We start from the raw sequence: 26751 nt of genomic DNA, 5'->3' as shown, positions 1-26751 counted from the left end.
GGACTAGGTGTCAACATTTGCTCCCCTCATAAAGCCTAGTTCAATGTCTTGCACAGAGTATGTGACCATTAAATGAAAAAGTATAAAATGAGTTCTTACCATATACTGCTTTGTACATAATTTACATAAAGAAATGAATAAAAACGTATGATATGCATGCTAAAGTCACCAAGAACTAAGTCATCAATTACATAAACAGGTATTTGGCTCTTTAACCTTCGCTCTCTTATACAACAATCTATTGGAGGGGATGATTTAACACACACTCACAGTTAAGTGTCCTTCGTGATGATCTGGGAAATGAATGAATAAGTACTCTGTGGCTACCAGTTGCATTATGGAGTCACCCAGGAATTCCATCCTCTGGTTGTGGCCTCTGAATAAAAGAAATATCAATGTAAAGAGATTAATAAGTATTTATGGATTTTTAAAAACAGAATTTTTATAAAGACAATATTTTAAAAGGCAATATATTTGTTCAACTTGCTTTAAAGCACAAAACTCAATATAATTCCCTAAGACCTCTCAATTAAGAAGAGATATAAGTTAATATATGTTGAGTTTCAAAAGCAGAGTAAAGTGAATACTATCTAAGGACTAAATAGCTGCTGAAAGAAAGACTGGTCTATAGGGCCTGACCAGAAGCTGAGGAGTATCAACTGGAAGATAAAGCACAGCACAGACAATTCTGCACAGACGATCTCTAAACAGGCAAAACAAACCAAAAAGGTCCAAGAATTTTCTTTGCTAACTCTTCACCTCCTTGTTGAAATACGAGGGAGGAAAAAGTAGGTTTACAGTTGTGAGTACACAAAACAGAGTTTATTCTTGTATTATTATTTATTAATTTGTATTTCCTCATAAAACAACTGTAAACCTACTTTTGCCGATGCCTATAAACACTCCATTAATCCAATCTGGAATCTAGTTTAAGAATACTAAAAAAACAATGACAAGATTCTTTAATCTTTACAGTTTACAGAGAGCTGTGAATATTTGATTTGAGGGAAAGAAGCCAGAAACTGAATAAAAAGCAGCATGCAAAGAAATAACATTTTGGCTATTTTCTTTATTACTATATATTAGCTCATCTTCAAATCACTCCAGCAGAGCAAGGGTTGGAGGGCCAAATTCAGCCCTGGCCTGTTTCTGTAAACAAAGTTTAACTGGGACCATGTTCATTCATTTATATTTTTCCGATGGCTGCTTTTATGCTACTAGGGCAGAACCAAATCACTGCGACAGAGACCACATGGCCTATAAAGCCCCAAATATTCAGTATCTGTCCCTTTACAGAAAAAGCTTTTCCTTCCTTCACGCTTCTCTTAGACTTTATGAAGAAATCTGATGCATGACTATGAAACCAAATAACTGGCCTGGAGCACATCCCCTGGTCCGGGCCACTTGGCTACTTAGCCGTCTCACTGTTTCCTAGAAATAGGTATGAAATCCCAATTCCTTTGAAGGGCACGCAGCAAAGGTTTGGGGCTGCCTGTTTAAACGAACACGATGGGACTACATGGGTACTTTTAACTCACAGGGTCAGGTGGTTAAATCCCACAGTTCTCAATGTGAATGCTCTTGCCAGGAGCCGAACGTGAGTAAAAATCACTCCAATTGCTTCTTCAAACTCAGTCAGCTTCTGCAGAACTGGAGAAGTCTCGATAAGCTGTCGATCAGTATTTGGCTCTTGTAGCTACAATAAAAGGGAAAGAAGTAAAAACCACGTACAGTTTTTGGTTACAAGAGCAATTATCAATTCTAGGACAGCGTCTTGCAAATTCCTTCTCCCTTGGGTGGAAATTTCTGAAAGGCCAATAAACACAGAAGCCCCTTCATCATCCCTTAGAATGGCAAACAAACCTAGTATTTAAAGAAGGTTCAAATAATATTTTCCAATCTTCCATCAAATCTCAAGGCCAAGTACTGTACACAGATAGCTCAAAATCCCAAGTATTATACTAACTCTCCAAGGGAGAGGCAAGCTGAAGAGCTGCTGGTAGAGAATAATATGTATCTGGCCACCCAGGGGTCCTCAAACATTAGCATTCAGCAGAACCCTCGCAGGGCTTGTTAAATGCATGTGACCGAGTTTCTGATGCAGTGGGTCTGGGGTGAGGACCAAGAACAGGCCTTCCTGATAATGGTAAGTTCCCTGGTGATGCAGAAGCTGCTGGTCTGGGGACCGCCCTTGGAGAACCACTGCATTCGAGTCACTTGACAGCTGTGTGTTTTCTAGGGACCATCTTATTTTGGCAAATGAGCATCACTGAAACTGGATTTGGCTTACAATGGAGAGCATTATGTCACCAGGCAGGTGCTCCACATAACAATGAGCCTTTGACAACTGGCAGAGAGCAAATAATGAAAAGTGTAATTGAAATGAACATTTTCAACAACTTCGGGCAATTTCATACTAATAAAATATTTCTAAAGTACTTTGAATTACTGCCATTTATTACTGTAAAGCCTCTCATGAGAGTTCAGTCACTAGTGATTATTATATATATATATATATAATATACATATATGTATATATAATATGTATATATGAGTACATACATGTATACATATATCACATATATGTATATCTCCAAAGTAAAACAAAAGTAAAAGCAAAGAATACTAATAATTTTTAAACCAACTGGGAAAAAAGATGCCACCATATGTAGATCTTTTAAGTTCTAAAATCTTGAGTAAAAAGTTATCACACTGTACTAAAGTTTTAATTTATAACGTGTTTTATGCAATCTGAGTCAAAACCTTCAATTTCTAAGGCCCAAATTAGGTTACAATTCAGCAATGTTAATTTAGTATTTGTTCTACTTTGTAATATGCCCAGACTTGCTTCCATATTTGCTCTATAATAGCAGGCATGTAGATATACTGGAGTCAACATATGCTAAAAAATCACTTTTTGGGGCAAGTGGAGGGACCAAACCTCAACTGCACAAGTAGTCCTTCCTGCCTTGGAAGGGAAGACCATGAACATGCAATGCACGGGATCATTTTACTATTTGTTCCAAAGTTTTCCAGTTCTGACACCCCAGCTTAAAGTCATACTGCCACTGAAGGGAATCTAAGGATAAAAGCAGGACAGGGAAAAAGGCGAACTACAGTAACACAAATACCAGGAGCTATAAAGCTCACTGCAGACCAGAGGCCCACTTACCTGGAGTGGGTGGAGAGGGTAATTGAGCCAGACCTCGCGCAGGTCCTGGAAAATGGAGTGATGCCTTTAGTGCTCAAGGGAGCCATTTAACATGCTCTAGAGTACTAAATAAAACACCACTATGTGAAACACCGAACTATTTCAGATGCTGACTCCACTTATTGCAAATTCAATAGTGCTAGCAAACTAATTTTTTTTTAAGTGTACTCACCACTCAAGCTGCCTAGAGTGACTCTAATTAGCCTATTAAGTTGGGGAGGAAAAGAGCCACCCCCGTTCCCAGGAGTCAAAGACACCTTTTAAAACTAAGTTATATGTTTGCTTAACCTAATACACTGGATTAAGCTGCTGTTTTAATCATGTTTCTTAGATTACCATTCCCCAGAAATGCGCATCAGCTGTGCCTTCTGTAATTAAAAGTCATCTTGAATGTCTTTTATTTTAGGTGCTCATCCATTATCACATGAGCTGCTTTAAGATGGAGTGAAGACATCCCACATCTAGTTCCTGAACTCTTAGATTGACAAGACCACACTTGTACTGTGAGTCACTGCAGATGTTTACTTAAAAAATGGGAATGAGTGAATTTTGTGGAAAAGTCCAGTATATATTTTATCCATTGACTTAAATCTAGAGGCAGAACTTCCTCAGGATCAAAGTTTTAGACTCCAAGGAGCCTCTGACTGAATCTACTTTCTGGCCTTGATGTTAGGTTTTTGAAATAAATAACGAGAGGGTTTTTTAAGAGGGAAAAATTTTTTTTTTTAATTTGGGGACGGGGAGAAGTATAGAAAATTTACTATTCCTTGTGACACATGATGACAAAGTGAAATAAAATACCTGATACTTTTGTACAACTTGCATCTTAATAAAATACACTTAAATATAAAACTGTTCTTTTAAGGCACTTTAAAGAACTTCTCTTAACCAACTCAATAACCTTTCCTTTGAATTCTCTGTGGCAAGAATTACACTGAAGGTCACTCCCTTCTTGCAACTTTCTCCTATTCTCTCAATGCTTTTTTCCTTCCTCCAACACCCAAAGGAACATTTACCAGACTTCCAGCCTCACTCCTGACCTGTCATCTCCTTGGAGAGCTCCCCACTCCCACCATTTCAGCTAGGACCTCTTTTCTGCTGCAGTTCTGACCTCTCATCCAAGCTACAAGTCAGAAACTCCATGTGCCTTAATAAGAATCTTCTACCTCACACGCAAATGGCCAAATAATCACCTTTCACCTTTCCTTAACCCAGGGAGTACGGGCGTTAGGGAGGCTTGCAGGCTCAGGAGTCAGGTAGCCTGGGTGCATTCCTGATTCCACACTGGCATTTACTTAACCTCTCTGAGCCTTCCTTTCTTCAAGCACAAGACAAAGATCACCTCGGTACCTGCTGCAAAGTGCTCTCTGATGTCTCAGGAGCCGTTAACTGAAAGCACAAACCCAGGGCTGGCACACAGACACTGCTACTACTAACGGTGAGGGTATTAACAGTAACGACAAACAGCTCTCTTCCAACCAACTCCATTCTCCAAAACTCAAAAGTCTCTGAGACTTCTTGATTCATCTTTCTCCTGTGTTTTACCCTCAAAAACACTGTTATTTCTATTTGATGTCTGCTGCCACCCATCTTGGTGCAACAGCTTAACACTTCAGTCACAACAAGTGACTTCCATCCCACTGACTTCCACTGGGTCCGTTTCCTTCCATCTACCCTGCACCTGGGGATGAGGTTCTGCCGCACGTCAGTGTCAGGAAAAGTCCTGGAAAAGATCAGATTGGAATCCCAGTTCTACTCTTTATCAGCTTTTAGGCAAAGCCTCTACCTTCGGTTTGCTATAAAAGAAAATGTTCATTGACTCTTGGGCATTTGTTCATGCGTACTTTTATTGAATACCTGTTATGTATTAGCTACTAAGACGAGTAAGACACGATCCCTGTCCTCAAAGAATCATGGTGGAGCAGAATAAAGGTAAATAAGTACAAGTTCATAAACTCTGATAAGTTCTATAACAGGGATATATCCTAAGTGCTAAGAAAATGCTGCCTGGGGTGTCAGATAAAGCTTCAAAGATGAGGTGACTCTCAGATGTATACAGAAGAACTTGAGGAATTAAGTAAGTAGCGGAGGGAGGGAATTAAAAACACGGTCCCATAAATGCACAAAAAAGTCTCAGAGCAGAGAGGCCCAAAGGGAAACTCCTAACTGGCAGAGCACAGAGGATTTCAGGGCAGTGAAAATACTCTGCATGACACTATAATGACAGATACATGTCACTTACACATTTGTCCAAACCCACAGAAGGCCCACCACCAAGCGTGAACCCTCACCTAAACTATGGAGTCCGCAGGATTAGACCTATCAGTGTTCCCTGACTGTAACTGGTGGGGGATCTTGGTAAGACGAGGCAGACTATGCCCGTGTGGGGGCAAAGAATGTATGGTAAATTTTGGTGCCTTCCTCTCAATTTTACTGTGAACATAAAACTGCTCTTATTAAAAAAAGGTTAATTCCTAGAATGGCACAGGAGTAAAAAGAGACTGAAAAAATAGGTGGGAGTTGAATTACGAAAGCTATTAAGTGGTACGTTGTGTGGTACAGACTTTGGCAGGCAGCAAAGAAACCAAAGATTTTAAGCCAGAAAGGCCGTAATCAAATCTGTGCATTAAAAAGACGACACTAAATGCACGTGAGTGATGGACTGGCGTGGCGGGGATGACGGGCAGTTCAATACTCAGGCGAGCAACGAGGACAACCAAGGCAGCAAGACGGCCTCGAGGGAACCAATGCGAGGCGTCAGGAAGAGAGCCGAGAGGAGTGCGAACTGAACGGCCACAGGAAGGAAAGAGCTTCAGGGTAAAAGGAGATCCTACGGTTTCTGGTTTAGAGCATAAAAATACAGGAGAAGTATGTCTGGGGGCTGAACTGAAGAGTGCAGACGCTGACCCTGTTGAAAAGAGGTGTCTCTGAAACACATACATGAATCCACCCAGCAGTAATCTGAAGACACTTTTTCCAGTTTCTAGATACTGGGACAGATGTGTAAAGACAAAAGACGAGTGGGGGAGTGGGAGAACAGGAAAGTTACACAGCCATCGCTCCCTCTTTCCAAGAGGCCGCTGGGACGATCAAGTCGAAACAGTGGCTCTGAATGTACCAGGGAAACCGTGAAGGGTTACACAAACCGGAAAGCACAAAACTGGCAAAAACTGCCTGGGGCTGAAAGAGTAAAAATCAGTTCAGGCTGAGAGAGAAAACAGCTCTGCTGTGACAGGCTGGGAGGGTAAAGCCAGCTGGCCGCGAGGTTAACGGGAACCACGCTCCCCTCAAGGTCGAGCAGCAGCTGTAAAATGCAAGACGACCCCTTTCAGGAGCTGTTTTCCTGCCGGCACTGCCCTCTGACCTGCTCTGCCTTGTCTTACCCCCTAAATAAAGATTACTGGCGACACTCAATTGCTAAACTGCCCTCAGCTCCTGACAGCACCCAATCCCAAATTAATCCCAAACTAATCCGGCCTCGCACAAGGCACCCAAGGGCAGATCCCCGCTTCCCTGCCCTGCTCACAGCAGTGGCACCTCACGGGCTCAGCGGGGACCCCGCTTCCCTCCGGGAGCGCCCTCTCTCCCTGCGTGGAGTGAATACTTTGTACTTTGTCAGCCTACAGGTCAGCCCCTGGCTGTCTTGGCCTCATCAGGCTTTCGCAATAGCGTTGTTCAAAAAAAGGCACAAAAGTTCGCCAACGTCTCTCACACACTACAACTAACAGACGTCAACCAACGTGCAGATGTCAAACGAGCCAGAAGGTCCGGGCACGCACACTGGACACGCTGAAGTGGGAGACCACATGTCACCGGGCCCTGATCCGTTTCACAAAAGGAGCACTATGACGCCTTCTGAGTCTCAGCCGTGCCATTCGTAAGATAATGTTCAGAGTCTACGTTTCCACTTAGTCATTTATTCATTTCATTCCTTTAACAAATATTTATTAAATGCTGCACACACCAGCACTGCGCTCGGTACTGGAGAGAGAAGATAAGCTCGCTAAGTAGGCGAGGGGGAGAGGAGCTGTTCAAAGGGAGAAAGGAACCTACACAAAAACTGATGCAATTAAGCACACAAGGTGTAAAGCTCCATTTAATTCAGGGAAACAGCAAAGGAGTGGATGGGGGATGCAGATAAGGTGGAAGGAAAGGGCAGGGAGCAGGCGGGGAAGGGGCGAGTTTAAGGCGTGAGGGGCTCAGGCGTGAGGCTGGCAGGAGAAAACAAAATCCGGAGGGGCTGAGACTGCCAGCAAGGAGAAAGGCCAGGACAAAGATATTTTCAGGCTTGAACAAGTTCGTCTGCTACGGACAGACGTCGAGCTGTGCACTTGTTTACGGGGGTAGGACAAAACGGGGGCTCAGAACATCGGTACATCATTTTCCCATCAGAGGACATTCAAACACATAAAATCTCACATATCTATAAAAACAGGTTTTTAAAAATCATATCCTCAGATAGGAATGTTGTCCAGGTCCCATATTTCAAAACTATTGATTCTTTTTTTTTTTAACTACCCTAAGTAATACAGTAATAACATCTGACAGCCACTTAAGCTGAAGGTTGCACAAAAGCTTAAAACACTGGCTTCCTATGTTCTTTATTGCTCCATGAGGGCTATTTCATTCAATTATAATGACATTTCAATTTGGAATACAGAGCTGCCTCTCCCTTTAAATGTTAAATTGACTTGTTTTGGTACAAAAAGCACCCAGTATGCTCTCTTACGTGCAGGATTAAAAAGGTAGCTCAGGCAATATTCATAGCTTAATACTTGGTAACAATAGAAACTATTTCAGAATCTATCATTTTTCTTAAACTATAATTTGCTTTTAAAAAAAGTACTTCCATACTCTTTATTCATAGTCCTATCAGAAACTCCCTATGAAATGAGTTTCTTAAGCATACATTTATCTAGTCTACATAATTTACATAATAACAAATCATAAACAGAAAAGCCAAAAGGCTAGAGCTTCAACTAAGCCTGCATGGGGTAGGTACCCAATGACGATAAAACAGAAAATCATAATTAACTCCAAGATACTTCAAAATAAAGCAGAATCCTTCTATATTTGTATTCACATTTCACTTACAAGTGGCCAGGAAGGAAAACAGTAGAAGACAAAGTCCTCATGTAAATATCCACAGACCTCTCCCATCTGCAACAGAGCTGAATAAGCTATTTTTGGTACTTGCTTCTCCTACACTCTCTTTAAAACACAAAGACTAATTGATATAAAATTTTCTGTAATGATATGTAACTGAGAAAAATCAAATGAGTCGAGATAAATACCGGATCATTAAAGAGTAAGCGTCCAAATAACTGTTTGGCTTCCTCCAGGCTTCCCTCCAAGTAAACAGCTCCTAGATAAAAGGAAGTGAATGCCCAAAGGAAAGCTGCATTAATATTCAAAGAAAATTACATATCCCTATAAAAAGCAAAAAGGCAAGCCAGAACCCACTCACAGAAATAACCGACAAGATCAGAAGCCACTGTTTAAAGGTAGTGTTTTTCCTCTTTTGGCTACACTTTGTCTTATAAATGAGACTGAAATACAAAATTCAACTTCCTAAAATCTAAACCTAATATTGTAAGTAAAAGCGGAAAATTTGAACTATCATAAAAGGTATGGGTATGAGTCTTACTATGCACTAGTACTTGACTTTACAAAAATGTTATCATTGTAATTTCTGTTTATAGTTTCTTTTTCAGACCACAGACAAAACCTGAGTTCAGATCAATGAAGGCCTCTGCAAATAAAAATCAGGACAACGTTTACCTTTAATTTGAAATAATTATTTAAGATTTTTTAAAAACAATCAAGCACAGTACACACATTTACCATTAATCATAATCAGTAAGTACCACAGTGACATTTTAATTGCATATCAAATAGCTCTGGAGTAGGGTAGTCATATTTTTTGAAGTCATATTTTTATATCTGTCTTCGGAAAGGCCATTTTTCATGTAAAATGTTAAGAGTAGAGCTTTTGATGGCTAAATACATTTATTATCTGTTGATATTGGTAGTAATAATAACAACAACAACAATGATCATAGTAACAGGCAAGACCCTGCAGGATCTCTGATCTCAAGGGGGTGACGGAAGAGCAGGGAAGACGGGGCTTGGATTTGAGTGACTCCACTGCCAGTCAAATGAAACGGGACTGAAGCCAGCATTTGTGAAGACCTGGGACTGTCTCTGTTTATATTTTAACAGTGGATTTCAACTCAGTATCCCACCCACTCTCTCTCTCCATCTTCCCTAACTGAATGTATGAAAACCAGATTGTCTACAATAATAAAGCATGTTTTTAGCCTGTTGGAAAAATATATATATATATCTCTGGATCGTTAAAGAATAAATGTCCAAATAATTGTTTTGTATTGAGAATAGACTTTTATGCAGTACGGTTTGGGGGCACATATGCCCTAGGCACCGTGCAAACCACTTTCACACACTCGTCTGCACCTTCCTGGGGCCTCAGTAAGAGGGTGTAACAGAATGATAGGATTTAGGCTCACAGTAGGTGATCTGAGGTTGTGTGAATGCAACTTTGCTCTGGATTGGATGCTACCAGGACTGGATATTAAGATCCCTGCAATAACTCTGTGAGGTAATACTGTCTCCATGTCACAGATGACGCAACTGAAGCTCAAAGAGATGCAGGAACTTGGCGAGGACACAAAGCTGAAATATGATGCAAGAGGGACTTGAATCATGTCAGCCTAGCTCTGGGGCCAACTGTAACACTGTCAAAAACGCGTACAGAGAACAGTAATGCCATGTGACAAACTGGAAATAAGACACAATTGTGCAAAAAAATGTGAAAAGACTGGGTAATTATTAAACATTCTCTTGCTACCATCATGTGCACAAAACTGTAACGGGAAGCTTTTATACTCATTTTCAAAGGAAGAGCGAAAAATTGATAAGGAAGTACAAAGGCCTTTGAAAAATAAAATGTACTCAATCATTCACCTAAAAAAATAAAATCAAGGAGTTGTCAATCTACTGTAATGTTTCATTGTAAAACTCACTTGCAACCACCAGCTAATTAGCACTTCACAACTTTCCTGTACCAACCCTGACTGTGTTCTGGTTACAGAGAAAAAGAAACTGAGGAAGTAGAGTGTCTGCATCAGTCTTGCTCCAAGACAGTAAATAATAGCTGTATAGACTCAAGCCCTGGGGTTTTAAAAATGCCATGTTTTCAAGATGTTTAAATCCAAAAAATCTTGTAAATAGTTTAAAATGTGATCACAAACAATATTAGGGCCTCCCCAGCAACTGAGTTACTGTTTATTTATGGATGCGATCCTGAATCAAATCTGGAAAGCAATCCATCTCCATATTAATTCACTTCACTTCAACTCAATATACACATCTAAGCATGTACGTGACGTCAGAGCATCTAGGCACCAGGATGCAGGAAAGAAAGCACAACTCTGCCCAGAGGAACCACAAAAATGACAGACAGTACAAAGGGAGTGTTACACTAGGGACCTCACAGGCTTTGGGAACAAGTCATTCTGTCCCAAGTCTCCACAGAGTTTTATGTGCTCTCCAGACATTTTACACATGCAAGAAACTAGATTACAAAAAAAGAAATTACCTATTAATGCTTCAAAACAATTAGCCATTGCGTGTCGAAGGTCTGATTCTCTACAAAGGTCAGGTCCATGGGCATAAAGCATAAATCGATCCAGTTCAAGTTTCTACAAAATTCAAAATGACAAAAAGAAAGAATTTGGCAAAATCACAACCATAATAACTCAACAACTCCTAGGGGTAAAGGTTATGGTTACAAATTAACAGGCCTATGTCACTGTACTAAGAAAGCTGAGTCTACTATTCATCAGGAGTCCTTCTTACATATGATTCAGCACCAACAAACCTTGGCTTTTCTCCAAGCAGGCTTCTACAAACTCTATTCCAAGTTCAGACCGAGCACTAGCCCAAGCTGAAATAAGACTTTGCTAAGTCACCCAGTATGTCCAGGGAGACACAAACCCAACCCAAAGTTAACCTCTGACTCCACAGTTACATGGTACTGACGACAGTGGTGCCATAAAGAACAGATTGTTACGTGGCAGACTAAATGGGGGCCCTCAGAAGACTTCAAAATGCCTTGTGTCTCTAAATCTTTTCTTTTGAATTTAGTAAGGATTTGGGGGAACCTATATCTCTGTCCCTGTGTCCCCTTTATGAAGTTTCTACACTCCCCTTTTGGAAGGCTCAGTAAGAACCTCTCAGCAATGGGTTGGATTTATTTTAAGGGCTCCGGGAATGCTGTTTGTAATGAATTGTTTCCTTTTTTATTTGGCCTCAGAAAAGTGTAAAGCCAAATTTGTGGCCCAGTCCTAGAAACTGTGTAGCACTTACAAATACATCTGCTAACTTTACCTCTGGCTTCATGTGACTCTTTTATCCATATTTTCTCTTTGAGTTCAGTACCTACTCATTTCTTATCCTACTGTATTATAATATAAAAATCAATTCAAGTCCTGTTAGAACTAGACAGAGAATGTTCTTTTTAGATAAAACTCCTGAGATTGAATGAATAGAAATCATAATTCTTTCCATAAAAGGAGATACAACATTGCATAAGCATGCACTAAATCTGTTTCCATTACCATGTAATTCAAGTCAATAAATACTTACTAAGCAATAACATGGCATGTAACATGAAACAAGACACAAGTCAATGAACAACCCAGGACAATATGAATCTCAGATAAAAGATACTCAGATTTTGTGTATCTCGGTATACATGTAAAAATACCCATATCCATTTATATTGGAAAAAGAGACAATAAAAACAAGACATAAATGCTATCAGTATTTTGTATTGCTAGGAATTCATGAGTATAAAATAGACTCAAATGAGAGTTTTGACTACTACAAATGCAACAGCAGAAAACACCTCTTAAAAAATTGATCCCCAAGTGCAAGAGTTTATACCAGAATATGTAAATGTGATTTGTTTCACAACTTCCCTGGGAAAATCCAATTGTTTACTATCTCTGGAGAACCTCCTTGAGCACAGACTGAAAGCCATATTTTATATTATAAACAACTATTTTGGAATACTATGAATTTTCCAACTTCTCATAATCCCTGCTCTACATCCTTGCTTTTTCATGTAGGCATCAGTGAAACTTTTAAAAGGGAGTGATGTTCAGTTGTGCATGTGCTAAAATGTTCATTTGTCTGAAGAGCTGACAGAGCTTTCACTAAATTCTCAAAGGGGCCAGCAATCCTCCATCAAGTCCCCTCCTCCCAAATGGTCAAGAACCACTGGTCTAGACAGAAGGAGAGCAAGGCCACATCGCCTTCTGCTAGAGCAGACGGGTGTTGAGTGCTACGGGAACGCTGGATGTTGGTGTGGAGGAAGATCACACAGAAATCCCTAAAGGGAGAAACTGGCCACCCCCTCATAGCTCGTGGCTTCGTAAAGCACCCACTGTGTTACACAACAGCTTCTGTTTTCACGCTATGGCAACTTCCCACACTTTATAAATATCATCCCTAAAATTGTTTAAAAAATAATTACACAATTCCATTATTTCTGAAACTGGAAAGAAATCAATGGGGGGGCAGGGGGGTCACAATCTATTTATTAACATTATTTCCAGTGAACATTTATGTGGACGATCAGAAAGCAGCCTGACAATTTAATCAACTGAACACTGAAGCAGTTTTGGTTAGAGTTGTGGAACTTCACTCATTGTGAGGCTGCTGAAACCAAGTTACACACCTGTTGCCTGCAGCTTTTCATTGAGGCATCACTATTTCCAGTCTCAGAGGCCACTAAAGCTGGGTCCAAGCCCACCTTTGTAACTATGAGATGATGATGCTGCTACAGAAAATAAAGCAATGCACTCTTGCTAACACAAAAACCATGGGATAAAATTAACCCCACTGTGAATGTAATTAATGCCTTGGCAAGATCAAATTAAGAAGTCAATCATAAAACTAGAATGGGTTTTATGGAGTCATTTCTATCAAATTCCAACACATATCAAAATGAAGAAAACAATAAAAATTACTTAAGGGAAAAAAAAAAAAAAAATCAAGGAAAACTCACAAAAGCTTTTTCAGTGGATCATCAGTGTTTGGGGACTGACGAGTCCCCCTGCTATGGAATAAATCCAGAGGTCTTTAAAATGTAATGATTTATAATGAGAATAGCAGTAGCAGCAATAAAAACGACCAACTTCTTCGAATTCATTTATGTGTCTGGGTGATCACTAGGATGAACAGGCATTGTGCCGAGCCCTTTATAAACGGAATCATTAAAACTCCAATGATGCCGTCACGTGGTTCTCACAGCTCCTCCGCCTGGCGGGTGCTGATGCCAGCTCCGCTGTGCCGATGAGAAGGCAGAGGCCTGGATCAGAGGAAAGCACTTTGCCCACGGCCCCCAGTCTGCAAGAGGAGGGGTGTGGACCAGAATCTTATGGCCGATGCAATTGCCCGTGTTCTGTCTGTCACGATTTACTACAATGAGACGCCACACAGAGATGGGAACATCGGATGGGATAATGAAGTCATGTGCCTACCGTGGATCTAGATCGAGAACAGGTTCTGTGAGTCACTTGGCTCAGTCAAGGTGGCTAGCTGGACCGCCTAAACCCTAAATCTTAATGAATGAGACTTGTAATTTTGGGGGATTCTCAAAGATCTATAAAGTATCCCCTATGGATATAAATGGCCTGGAGTATTCTATTCAAAGTTACAGTACTGCTTTTTTTCCTCTAATCCTCACCTGAGGATATTTTTTCCATTGCTTTTCAGAGAGAGACAGAGAGACAGAGGCAGAGAAACATCAATTGGAGAGAGACATCAATTGGTTGCCTCCTACCCCGCGCCCTGACTACACTCCAACCGGGGCCGGGAATCAACCTGCAACTGAGGTAGGTGCCCTTGGCCAGAATCAAACCCAGGACCCTTCAGGGTTTGGGCCAACACTCTAACCACTGAGCCAAACTGGCTAGGGCTATAACTCTGCTTCTTAAAGTAAATTAAAAAACAAATGTAATACAAAAAGTATTACACAAAGGAAAAGTACAGAAAAAAATCATTTCTTTTGCTCTGCTCTCAATTTCCTTTTCCCCAAATATTTAACTCTGTTCCTGCACATCTGGCAAATTCTTCCCCTTCTGTTATCAAGTTCCCTCACCGTGGAGTTCATTAGCTGCCAGAGAAACTCACAAAGGTAACCAAACACTTTAGGCTGAATCCTTAAAACCCAAACAAAAAAATATTTCCTGATCTATAAAATACTAAACCCTTAATACATGCTAAAGAGGTCCTTATTCAAACGCAAAATTATGCAGGGACAGGAGAAGGGGGCGTCAGGCTCCACTCCAGCGTTCAGACCGCTGATATACCTTTGCTAGCATGGCGAGGTGCTGATTCTGAACGATGGCAGTCCGGTAAGTCGCTAGACCTCCTTCTTCTAGACTAGGAAACAGATAGTACAAATGGACACTGGAAAAAAAAAAGCACATAGATAAATATGCATCACAACATTCTGTCTGTGGCTCTGAGTCACAAAAACGGGCCGGGCCAGGGATCTGTGCAGTAGGCACGAGCTGAATTGAACAGAGTTGAATGGTTTGTCAGGAAGTCTTTGAAAGTTAAATAGAAAGCACAGTATATCTGAATGTGTCAAAACCCAAACGGCACCATTCTCTCGCATTTCCACATTTATTTCTGTTAGAAGGTTCCTCTGGAATCTGATGACAACAAAGACCTGAACAATGGCACACGTGGCTAAGAGCAAACCCATCTGACACTCACGACTGGGCCTGGAAACAAACGCTTTTCTTGGGTTAGGCTTTGAGTAGCCCCTGAAGAGAAGCCCGGGGAGCCCCGAGCAGGGCGGCAGTGGAGGCACATTCTTCCCAAGGACAGACAGGGACAGGGACAGGGACAGGGACAGGGACAGGGACAGAACCGACAGCGGCACTTGGGGCTTGCTGTGCGGTGAGAATGAGCCTAACGGGGCTGAGCAGGACAGTGCGGGAACCGGGAAGAAGGCCCCGTGGACACCGTTTTGGACCACAACAGCGACTGATGTCTCCTCAATCTCACGCCAGTGGTTTAGGCCCACAAAGCTTTAGTCCCACTGTGTCCAGTGAGAGCAGGCCTAGAGGGCAGCCGCTTTGGCTCAGTCTGTCCTTCTTGGGAAAAGAAATGACCTAAAGAGAATAGGAATTGCTCAAGACAGTTCCAAGAAAAGCACACGTTATCTCCCTTTAAAAGAAAAATTATGTGAAAAAACAAAATACACTTTCCTACCCCTACCTCCCAATTAAGGTCCCTCAAACACTTCTGGGGAGAAAACACACACACACCAAAATCTCGATTTTAAATTACTTGTAAGTTTTACTTCCCTTGAGATCAGAAAGAGTGAGAAAGGGATCAGAGACAAATCCTAGAAAATGAAATGACATTTTAAAATATCCTCCCTTTCTCTACAAATTGAACATAAGCTCTGAAGCATCTAGACCAAGGCCGGCTGATCTCTGTGGCTGCAGCAGCTTGAACATGAACTTGACAGGACAGACGGCCGCCTTGCATCCTGTAACCTTGCTCATCACAGCACCAGTGAGTGCGAGCCATCAGGGCAGGAGCCACCGACGTGCAGCTGTCAAGCTCCACGGCAGGGACAAAACACAAGACGTTTCGGTGGCTGCTTTGGCTAATTGCGAAGAAGGCACCATATTAAGTATGTTACCTATAAAGTGCAATTCAGGGGAAGAGCAGAAAAGCCTCCTTACCTGGTCAGAAATTCGACAACAGCATCACCCAGGAACTCCAACCGCTCATTGTGATTGATCCTACAGGAAAAATTTTAAAACCACTTAAAATAGCACACATTTACATCCACTCTTTCTCTCCTCAAAGAAAGGGCAGGTGAGGGTTAGCTCTTCTAACAATGAAAACACCCTACTGTGTTCTTCTCGATGGAGAGCGCTGACCACCATCTCAGCCTAACGAGAAAGTGAGGGACGTCCCCTCACACCATGGGGTTCAGGCTTTCCCACCCAGGGCTTCTTTCCCCTGGGAATCAGATTTAAAGTGAGGAGATGGCACCCCAACAACTGTGAGTCTTCTACATTGCTGTCAGGTAGGGAAGAGAAAGAATGTGTTCTACAAGAGTTAGAACCCACCGCTGCAAACTTGGGGAACAATGTTCTAGGGATAGCTTCCCTCCCATTGCCCAAACTCTAGCCAACGTTACCTTTTCAGCCCCATTACCCTGTACTCTCCCACTTATGTCCCGGGCTCCTGCTTCAAAACTGCCTGGTACCCTCTAAAAGGGCATCCCCCAAACACTCGGGGCCTCTGTTCAGGCCAGCTCTCTGCCGCCCTAGGGCGTTCCCTCTTCCTGTGCAGGAACCACACTGGAAAGCTACTCATCCCTCAGGTCCAGCAAAATATTAACTTCTCTGACTCAGTGATAGCTGGGATTTGGAAGCTGAGCAAAAGGAAAGAATAAAGGGCAATGCCTAGATTTTGTCTTAGGCAGCTGTGCAAAAAGGTGGCATTTATTGCCAGAGGAAGACCAAAGATGGAGTCTGAGGAGAGGCGAGAGCTGCATTCTAGACATGTTACCTCGAAATGTCCATAAAACATCCAAATGCAGAGGCATGTTTGTACTATTCGTGGGTGAGGACAAGGTTGGGAATGAATCTTTAGGAGTGGTCAGTGTTTAACAGGGTTTCAGGCCACGGGACTGGGTGACACTGCTTAGGGAGGGAGCGCAGCCAGAGAAAAGGAGTCCGGGGATGCAGCCCAGGGAAGGTCATGGTAGAGGTCAAGTGGAAGGGAAGCCAGCAGGGGACGGGCCAGGCTGGTGGGAGGAAAAGGCAGCCAGTGTTATCCTCTAGCCAAGGAGAGGAACATGTCTCAAGAAAGAAAGGTACAAGTAAGATGAGAAGAAATCGCTGAGGCCACTGACGGTGGATACGAACCTATTACTAAGGAGTTGCCTAAAGCCATAAATGAGAAGAATCTGAGTACTTGCCTCAGGGCGAGCAGCAGAAAGAGAAAACATGGGGTTTGGGGCTTTATAACGTGAGGAAACCAGAAAGAATGGTGAGGAAGAGAGGGCATGCCGAGCCCCTGGGACCTGAGCAAAGAAGGCAAGGGACGGCCTGGGCCTGAGCAGGAGCTCGCCTCCCTGACTCCAGGGGCTTCTCCAAAAATTCAACAGCTGACTATCAAGTCTAAACCTGACTGGCTTCCCAAACCATTCTTTATCTAGTGCCATCTTACCCACCCATTTTTATCTGCTTCCAATAGCAACTGAGAAATCTAAGTTGACCAACGTGGGCACTGTACCAGACACACACACACACACACAAACACCCCTCCTTTGCATGTTACCTCTCCTAAATCTGCTTATTCTAAGGTCAACTGGGGGGGCCTGTCCAAACTCCCAGAGCTCTCGGGGCTGCAGGCTCACCCACACCTCCATCCCCACATTTATCACTCAATTTGTGACAGAATTACACACTATTTTTATTGTTGTCTGTTTCATGTGTGCCAGCAGTTTAGTTTCCATATTTAAAGTCTCCCTACAGTTCCAGTAAATGTAAAAAACAGAAAAATATTTGTAAATTACATGACTCTTCGCTACCAAATCATCTACTTGGCATTTTGAATTCAACTGTATATTATTTCACATAGCTCATAAGTAAGTTTATTATCCTTCTACCCTACCAGTCCTCCAAATTTTGGAATTCTAAAAGAAACATAAAGGTCAAAGGAGAAAACTAGAAAGATTTGAACAACAAAGAAGAGATTCTGAACCCTCATTTCAAATTATGGCTTTATTTATATGGCAAAGGCATTCTAGCAAGCCAATAATGGAAAATAAAAAAAAACAAAGAAAGAAAAATTTGTGGCTATGGTGAAGAATTTAAAATCTAAAAGTTTACTTAAAAAAGGAAGTAAAGAAAACAAGCATTAGGTCCTAAAACAGTAGCAAGCCCTGGCCAGGGTGGCTCACTTGGAGTGTCGTTCTGTACACCAAAAGGTGGCAGGTTCGATTCCCAGTCAGGGCACATGCTCAGGTTGCAGGTTCAATCCCCAGGTCAGGGCGTGTGCAGGAGGAAATCGACTGATGTATCTCTCTCACATCGATGTTTCTCTCTCTCTCCCTTCCTCTCTCTGAAATCAATTTTTAAAAATCTGCAACAGTAGCAAATCTTCTGTTCTTCTCCATTGTTATCCTTTCTTAATCACCCCCATTATAAATACAAGCCAGCTCCAAGATGAGATGTTTACTGAGCAGTAAACACTCCATTTGTTTCTGAGAAATGAATCAACAGAGGCATTCTGAAATCCAGATTAACTGTAATATTTATACAGCGCATTTGGTCTGAGGAATTAAAAGCACTTTATAAAACACAACAGTCTCCCTGTAACAGAATAACTGTAAGATGTCATTTACTCCATGGAAAACCATCTTGGATTTGGGCTAAGCCCATGAGGAACTGAGAGAGTGAGTGTCTGGACACTTTCTCACTCCACCTTCTAAGCCTCAGGCAGCGATGGATAGTAGAGCTAGAAGGAGCCTTGGAGCTTAGTCCAACCCTCCACCCAGTTCAGGAATCCCCTATATTCATTACATCTATCTACCTGGACACTCGGGGGGCAGATGAGGTCACAGGTCTGCTAGATCTGAGACCCACTGGAGCAGTGGATCCCAGGTTAAGCATATATGGGATTTAACTTGAAGTATTTAAGTCAGTAAATCCACTCAGCGGAATTCACATATATTCAATATATATTGTTACTTTGTTTGTAAGGTAATATACTTGTGTATAACTGACTTAAAATATATTTTGCAATTATCATTTCCCTAAACACAGAGACATTAATAAATATCCACAGGTGTCTCTCTGTGGTCCAATAGATTCTTATGCATTCTGTCCAGCAATGACGCTACCAATCAAATCAAAACAGAACAAACCAAGGCCGCTTGATTCTCCCCTTTTCCCCTTACCAATCTTCTGTCCCCTCTTTCCCAGAGGTCTTACTGACAATACATGGATTACTTAAATATCACGAGATGCCTAATCCTTCAGAGACCCTTTCTGTAGTAACATTTCACTGCAATTTGCATGAGTTAAATATAACTGAAATTTATGTGGCTAAGCAGTAACACTTTTTAAAATTATGGGTGGCTCACTTGAGATGATGCCATCGTAAAAATTAATTATTTTGTAGTTCTGATAGGCAGACAGGATTTTATCTATTAATTTTAAGTCTTTGTGACTTTTTGTAAATCCTAACTGATCCCAAGTCAGATTAAATAAAATGCTAACTAGCCATTTAAACCTCTGCTGATGGCTCTGACCATGACCCTTCTTAATACCCCAGCTCCCCTAACTGCTAGCTAACAAGTAAATAACCTTGGATGAAAGTAAAATCATGAATGGCATTCTTTCCTTTAACACTTATTATACTGAGGCCCTGCTCTGTGAAAGGCACTAGATGCAAGAGGAAAGGAAATTTAAAAAGAGAAAAATAAAAGAGTAAGACCATAGACCTCCTAACTGCTTAAAGAAAATTGGCCCATCACATAATTATGAAACATGGGAGACCCAGAATATGCACCACAAAGCAGAAGCCTGCAGGGTGTGGGCAGTGGCCATGGGTTGCAAGTCATTCCATGGTGGCTGTGCAATGACTATGGCATTCGGGGAGGGCAGACAGTACACTTGACAGCACAGTACGTACTTCAGTCTCACTGGTGTGTAGCCAGCCACAAGTAAAGACAGATGTGCCTGGAAGAGTGGCCTGGGGCCAAGTCATGCCTGTTGGGACTGCCAGGTGGGAAGGTTCCAACTTATTCAGTAAGCGACAAGACATCACAGAAAGCTTTCAAGCAGGTTGCCACTAAGAGCAAGAATCAAGCTCCAGAAATAGCAAGCAGACTGGCTGCAGTGTGCAGGGGAACTGGCAAAGGTGGTGACTAATTCACCGCAGAGTGGGCAGGCTGGGAGGAGTGGTTTTCAGGCAGACAAGGAGAAGCCCATCAAGAGCCCCCCTCTCGGCCCTCTCCCTCGCCTGCCCTGCTCGTCCACCTTCCCACTGCCATCGGTGCCAGAAACAGATTTCCCAAATGGCTTACTAGCTAGCTCACTCTTCCCTTAATTCTGAGCAGGCTTGCTTGGGAGGAGATATAACCACTGACACAGTTTCATGGTGTTTGCTTCAAAGATACACAAACACTTCCAAGGAACAGAGACTGCTGCGTCCCATTTTACAATAGCAAACTAAGGAACAAACCGGAGGAGAGGGCAGATTGTTTCAAGTGAACTCAATTATTCAAGTGCACAGCATAGAACTGACCTGTAATCACTAAACCACCACCAGAACGATCCTGAGCCCCACAGCAGTCTCATGTGTACATTCGATGTTGACCTTCACTGAAGGACTTAGCAGAGTCTCCCTTATATTTGGTTATTTATGTTTATAGCACTCTTACCCCACCCCAGGTAGCAGGCCTCCTGGTGAGCAGATCTTTGACTTACTTGTCTTAGATCACCTAAAATACCTACAAACCTCCTCAAACTCAAAAGGCACTGGATAAATGTCTGTTAAATTACATGTGCATGAAGCTTCTTAAGTGCAGCTCCCAGGCTGTGCCCAGCTGGGGAACACTAGATAGCAACGTTCGAGCAGCAGCAGACCTGGCCACAGAGGCCAGGAGGCTCTGTCTGAATAGAAACTCAGCCAACTGTGTATCAGCAAAAAGATCAGAGATAGGGCAAGGGACTCAACACAAGCACCAAAGGCAGGAAGTCAAAGGGCAAAATAAATTGTTTATTCTCTGTCGATGGTATGTATCATTTTCAAAATGGGAAGAAGAGTTTCTCAGATACCATTCCTTTTGCATCTCTTTGTAATAGAGCAAAAGAAAACATAAATGGTGACATTTGAAAAGGCTATCAAACACATAATTTACATAGCAACAACTGTAGCTGGGGCAGGTGGCACAAAGATTATCTAAACTTGCCTCATCAGCCATTGGGCATCTGCTTTCATTCAGTTTTCTGGGGTGTTAATGAGTTTATACAGGCCTAGCCCACTTCCTTCCAGACTCTTCAGGGGCTCAAGGCCACACAAAATAAGAATCTTAACATATGAAAGTATCTTTTAAAATCAAAAACTAAAATAAGGAAAGCTAACATATAAACTTTCCAACCCATTAGGTAAGGCCAGTATTATTCTAATACTGAAACCAGACAAAAGCATCACAGGAAATGAAAACTACAGAATTGTATCTCCTTTAGATACAAGAACCCTCAACACTAAGAAACTAAATTCACAGCAAAAAAGGCTATACACCATGATCAAGTGGGATGTACCCCAGGAAACAAGGCCAGTTTAACACTCAAAAACCAATTACTAATACAACAAGTGAATAGAATAAATAAAAAAACACCAAAACACAATAAATGCAGAAAAAGCATTTGACAAAATTCAATACACTTTCATAATAAAAATATTAAGCAAACTAGAACAGAAGGGAACTTCTTCAACCTGATAAAGGGCATCTAAGAAAAACCCAAAGCTAACATCAGGCTCAATGATGAAAGACTGAATGCTTTCGCCCCAGCCAGGGGGCTCAGGTGGTTGGCATTGCCCCGTACAACAAAAGGCGGCAGGTTCGATTCCTGATCAGGGCAAATACGCAGGTTTCGGGTTCAGTCCCAGTCAGGGCACGTACAGGAGGCAACCCATCCATGTTTATCTCTCACATCAATGTTTCTCTCTCTCTGTCTCTCTTTCTCTCTTATCCTCTCTCTCAAATCAATAAAAACATATCCTCAGGTAAGGATTAAAAAACAAAACATATGTCCACACAAAAATCAATACACAAATGTTCATAGTGACATCATTCATGATAACTGAAAAGTGGAAACAACTCACATACCCATCAATTGATATATGATTAAATAAAATGTGGTATAACCATACCATGGAATATTACTATAACATAAAATAAGCCAGTCACAAAGGATCACAACATAAAATGTAATGCCACTGATACAGAATGTCCGGAATACACAAGTCCATAAAGACTGAGAGCAGTGGTTGCCCAGGGCTGAGCAGGCTGCGGGAAATGGAGAGTAACTATTAATAAGTACAGGGCTTCTTTTAAGGGTGATGGTGAAATGTGCTAAAATTAGGTAGTGGCCATAGTTGCACAATATTGTGAACATACTAAAAAGTACTGAACTATATACTTTAAATGGGTGAATTGTATGGTATGTGAATTATATCCCAATAAAGCTGTTACAAAAAAATCTACTTTACCTTGAGGGAGTTGGGTCATCTTGGCCAAGGCGTGACATAATATTTATTAGGGTGTTAATTCCTATTTTAGAAAGAAATACACAAGTAAATACTGTTAGAAGCATTCTAGGGCCATGATATGACACAGGAAAAGAAAATTATCTAGCTCATCCCAATATGACTTTAAAAAGTTTAATATCTGCACGTGTACAACTTTAATCAGCTTAGTTACTTAAAACACTTGGTAAGAGAAGAAAATGTTTCTAAAAAACTATCCACCCTTCTTACGATGCTCTGCTCAAGTGAATGTTATTGTGAATGGGTCAAGAAGCACTGAAGAATCAGAGGATGGAACAGTCACCAGGGCACCACTCCTGCTGGAGACTTAATTTACAGCCGAGACTGCAGGCCAAAACACGAGGGTAGAATCCAAACATACCTTTTTTCCGCATGTGCATGTGATGAACTTTTCTATCTCCATATTTGGGCTGCCGAATTCCACAGTTAGACAAAGAATTCCTGGCATGATCAGGATTCATTCCAAAATTTAAGTGATGGCTGGGGTGGGTCATGGCCAGCTGAAATTTCAATGAAATAAGTTCAGTCTTAAAAAATCAACATAGAAGCTCTATCTTTACATTATCCCAGATGAAACAGGAAAGAGATCTGTCTATCCAGTTGATTTTTAAGCCCCCATCTTATCTCCTCCAGTGTCAAATTTCCAGGGCTCTGGTGTAAACTCTCTTCTAAAAATAAATCGAAAAATCCACATCTTTCAGGGGAGAATTAGGGTCTTCAACACCTGGAAAGAAGAGCCATAAAGAAGGAAAAACTGAAAGAAGGGGCTCAGGTTTGACAGACCAATTTTTGCTTTAGTTAATTTTTTTTAGGGACAGCCTCAAAAAAAAGGTGAAAAAAAGGGTTTGAAAGTGGCAACCAAAATAGAGGAGAGAGCTATGTTTCTAAACACTGTCATCATCTCCCAGAAGAGAGAACTCAATGCTCCACTTGAAACCTGCAAGACGAATTACTCCTATCTTGTTATCACGGGAGTGTGCAGGAGAGTGATTCTTACCTGCAACAGACAGCGATCTTGGAAAGTATATCCTATCAGCTTGTCCAGGTGCATCAGGCATTGGTGGTAGCGGATGTGATGGGTCAAAACAGGTAGCATCATTGCATGCTGGAAAAAACATGTTTCACTATGTTTAATTCTATAAAAACCTTTAAAAATGCAACAAACAACAACTATTTCCACATCCCAAATTCCACATCACAGTGTCTTGAAACCATTTACTGGCTGCATGGCATTCTGGCGAATCGTCCACAAAGAGCGGCGGACCTAGTTGTTCAGGGTACAGTCTCTGGAACCAGAATGCCTGGGTCCAAATCCTGCTCTGTCACTCATTCGCTGTGGGACTTGGGGCAAGTTATTTCACCTCAGCCTCAGTTTCCTCATCTATAAAATGGGGAAAATCAGTATAGCTACTTAACTGCTTACCACAAAGCCCCTGGCCCTCATTCAAGCAGGAAAAGCCCTGGTTCCGTCAGTACTCAGCAAGGTAACCTGCAGAAAGTCACAAGGATTTCTGTGGCTCCTTGTCTACCTTTAATTATAAGGAAGTGGATTAGGACTCATCAATCCTGAAACTCTGTCATGCTCAAGACACTTTTACCAATCTCAGGAAAATGATTCTTTCTCCCAAAAATGCCCCTGCGCACAAACGTGCAGGAGTGTATGTCATTTAAGGGGCTCACAAACCCCCGAAGCCCGTCACTATCCTTTAGGTAGGACCTTCTCAGCCAGGTGACGTTCAGAGGCCACTCCAGGTCTAACACTTAATGACCTAACATTCCGAGGACAATTTTCATAAAACCACCAATGCAGTTAAGGCACCCGAGAACATGGAACTTTTACTTTTTGTTTCAATCACTTTTCATTTGGCTACAGAGTCCTCATTGGGAGACAATTTCATGAAAGGCATATCTTTTTCTTTTCTTTGGTACCGTTTCCCTAGAACTCAAGAGAATAAAGAAGTCATTCTTATCATCAGAGCCTGGGGGATGGGCACAGCCCCCAGAACAACTGACATACTTTCTATCATTTTAGTCTTTGAAGTATTTTAAGCTGGCATTGTTTAAAAATACATGAAAATGGATTTGCTTGAAACTATAGAAATTAGTTTCCTGTATTAACTTATAAAGAAAGTTTAGTTCTCCCAAACAGGATCTCTAATCAACAGAGTCTTTCCTTCCAGTTAAATTCAATAACTATGTATTGAGCACCTCCAGGTACACAGCTTACTAGAGGTGTGGAAGAGATAAAGACAAAGATACTCTTTTTTGGCCTCAAGGGTTTCCCAGAGATAGGGCATTATGATCTGAATTATTGACATTTTATCCACTTTGTTTTTATAAGAGCTGTATTTAAAAACACAGTAATATGGAAGTGTGTGGCCCAAGTATAATATGGCCTTACAGGCATTTAAATGGCAGGGAGCTCAAGGGAGTTAGTAATACTCAAGGTGGGCAGGTCATGAAGACTATGCAGTGCAACTATCTCGAGTATGAACTCAGACTGGTGAACTGTTAATTTTTTAACACCTCTATTGAGAGGTGAATAACATCCTCTTTAAGGTACTCTAAGTACTAAAAAATTATTACAACATTAGGCCCAAAACTGTCTCCTTACCCCTGGGAACCTAGTTCTGCCCCTGGGGACAAAATAAAAAACACACTGAAGTCATGGCCCCACATCTTCTCTTGGCTGCCTAAGTCTTTCTTCCTTGAGCCTTCACTCATGTGAAACAGCTCTGAGTCCCTTCATCACTTCCTCTAAACTTTCTCTGAAGAGAGGCGGTTTCTCTTTCCAAATAAGTCTGTTTCTTGGAATACCACAGACAGGTAAGTACGACCCATACGTCCATCTTGTATCCCAGACAACCAAGTCTCAACATTATCTACAAAAATGTTACACTCTCTAGCTCAGTTTTTTAAATTATCAATCCCTGCAATGCTGAAATGCACACCATCACTGGGCATCTTTCTGCCTTCCTCTAATTCATGCCTCGCAACTGCTTTTATTTTAAAAAGTTCCCCTGGAAGAAATGGTAGTTGTAGCTTTAAATCTATTCAAATTCTCCCATAAAAATAGAATAGCAAGCTAGACCTATGAACAGTATATACATAAAAACTAGACGACGGAGTATCCCCATGAACGCTTAAATGAGAGTTCGTGAGGACAAAGACCTACGTGGTCTCACCATCTGCGAGAGAGGAAAGACAGGAAGTGTATTGGGGCTTCTGCGGGCCCTGAGAATGAAAGAACCCCAAAATTAACAACATGCATTCACTGGAAATGTGAACAAAACTGGAGAGGGGTCTGCAGAATCCAATTCACTGGGTGAATACAAGAGGACAGTCTAACAACAGAAGGCTAAGTGAGAACAAGCCTCAGAGATTTCAAGTAGCTGGCACGGACCAGAGTAATGGATTTAATAATTTTCACCATGGAGCCTCTCGCTTGCATAGGCATGTTGTTTAACTACACCCATTTTTAAGAATCACCACCTTAAAACCATTCTGGAACAAGGAACAGTATAAACAAACATAAAAATATTCATTGCGGAAATACTCATTTTGAGCCTAAAGTCCATTAAGTTAATTTTCCCTGGTCATTCTCCCCTAAGTCACTTTTACCTTACTTTAGGTTTTTGCATTTAAATTTGAACTGGGTTGCTCCTGTGTAATGAGTGAGCCGATGAGCAGCACCTCCAAATTCCCTCAAGGCGGCATTTCTATATGTCGATGTTTTAAGCTCAGTGCCGGTAGCAGTGTACTTTCACAACTCTAAGGACGTTCATTGATGGTGGAGTAATATTTAATATGTCACGACAGATAAGCAGATGTTTCATCTGTTCACCTAAGGTGGAGAGCTACAGAATGCCTCCAGGATGATTGGATTTTGGTGCATAAGGAACTATTTCACCAAAGCACATGGACTCCATGGTTTTATTGTTGTTTTTGATAGTTCACACCCCCTGCCCACACCCCCCCCCCACTACCCATCACTGCCATTGTGCCCAGATTTCTTTCTCTTCTGCTTCTATCAACTTCTCAGGTAGCTAGCTGGCTCACACTTTCATTCATTTATATACAGACATTTTTTCTTTTCACAAACCATAAAGCAATTCCTGTATTCAGTATAT

The 26751-nt window shown here is 41.6% G+C and overlaps 1 protein-coding gene across 6 annotated transcripts in view; it reads right to left on the bottom strand.

Moving 5' to 3' along the window:
• DROSHA (drosha ribonuclease III) overlaps window positions 1-26751 on the bottom strand; it is a 102703-nt gene that overhangs the window by 19853 nt on the left and 56099 nt on the right. For 5 of the 6 annotated variants that reach the window (XM_087815326.1, XM_087815325.1, XM_087815327.1 and 2 more), the window contains 10 exons: window positions 23619-23726; window positions 22983-23121; window positions 22565-22625; window positions 16006-16065; window positions 14611-14710; window positions 10830-10932; window positions 8506-8576; window positions 3173-3217; window positions 1539-1696; window positions 271-376 (listed from right to left, as the gene is read on the bottom strand). In XM_087815326.1, coding sequence (XP_087671452.1) covers window positions 271-376; window positions 1539-1696; window positions 3173-3217; window positions 8506-8576; window positions 10830-10932; window positions 14611-14710; window positions 16006-16065; window positions 22565-22625; window positions 22983-23121; window positions 23619-23726 — 951 coding nt within the window. The remainder of the gene's footprint in view (window positions 1-270; window positions 377-1538; window positions 1697-3172; window positions 3218-8505; window positions 8577-10829; window positions 10933-14610; window positions 14711-16005; window positions 16066-22564; window positions 22626-22982; window positions 23122-23618; window positions 23727-26751) is intronic. The other variant, XM_087815328.1, reaches the window with a different exon arrangement.

The sequence above is a fragment of the Miniopterus natalensis genome, chromosome 3, assembly GCF_054644295.1.
Source record: "Miniopterus natalensis isolate mMinNat1 chromosome 3, mMinNat1.hap1, whole genome shotgun sequence".
NCBI lineage: Eukaryota > Metazoa > Chordata > Mammalia > Chiroptera > Miniopteridae > Miniopterus > Miniopterus natalensis.
The sequence above is the reverse complement of the archived record's forward strand: the minus strand, read 5'-3'. Positions and strand labels throughout refer to the sequence as shown.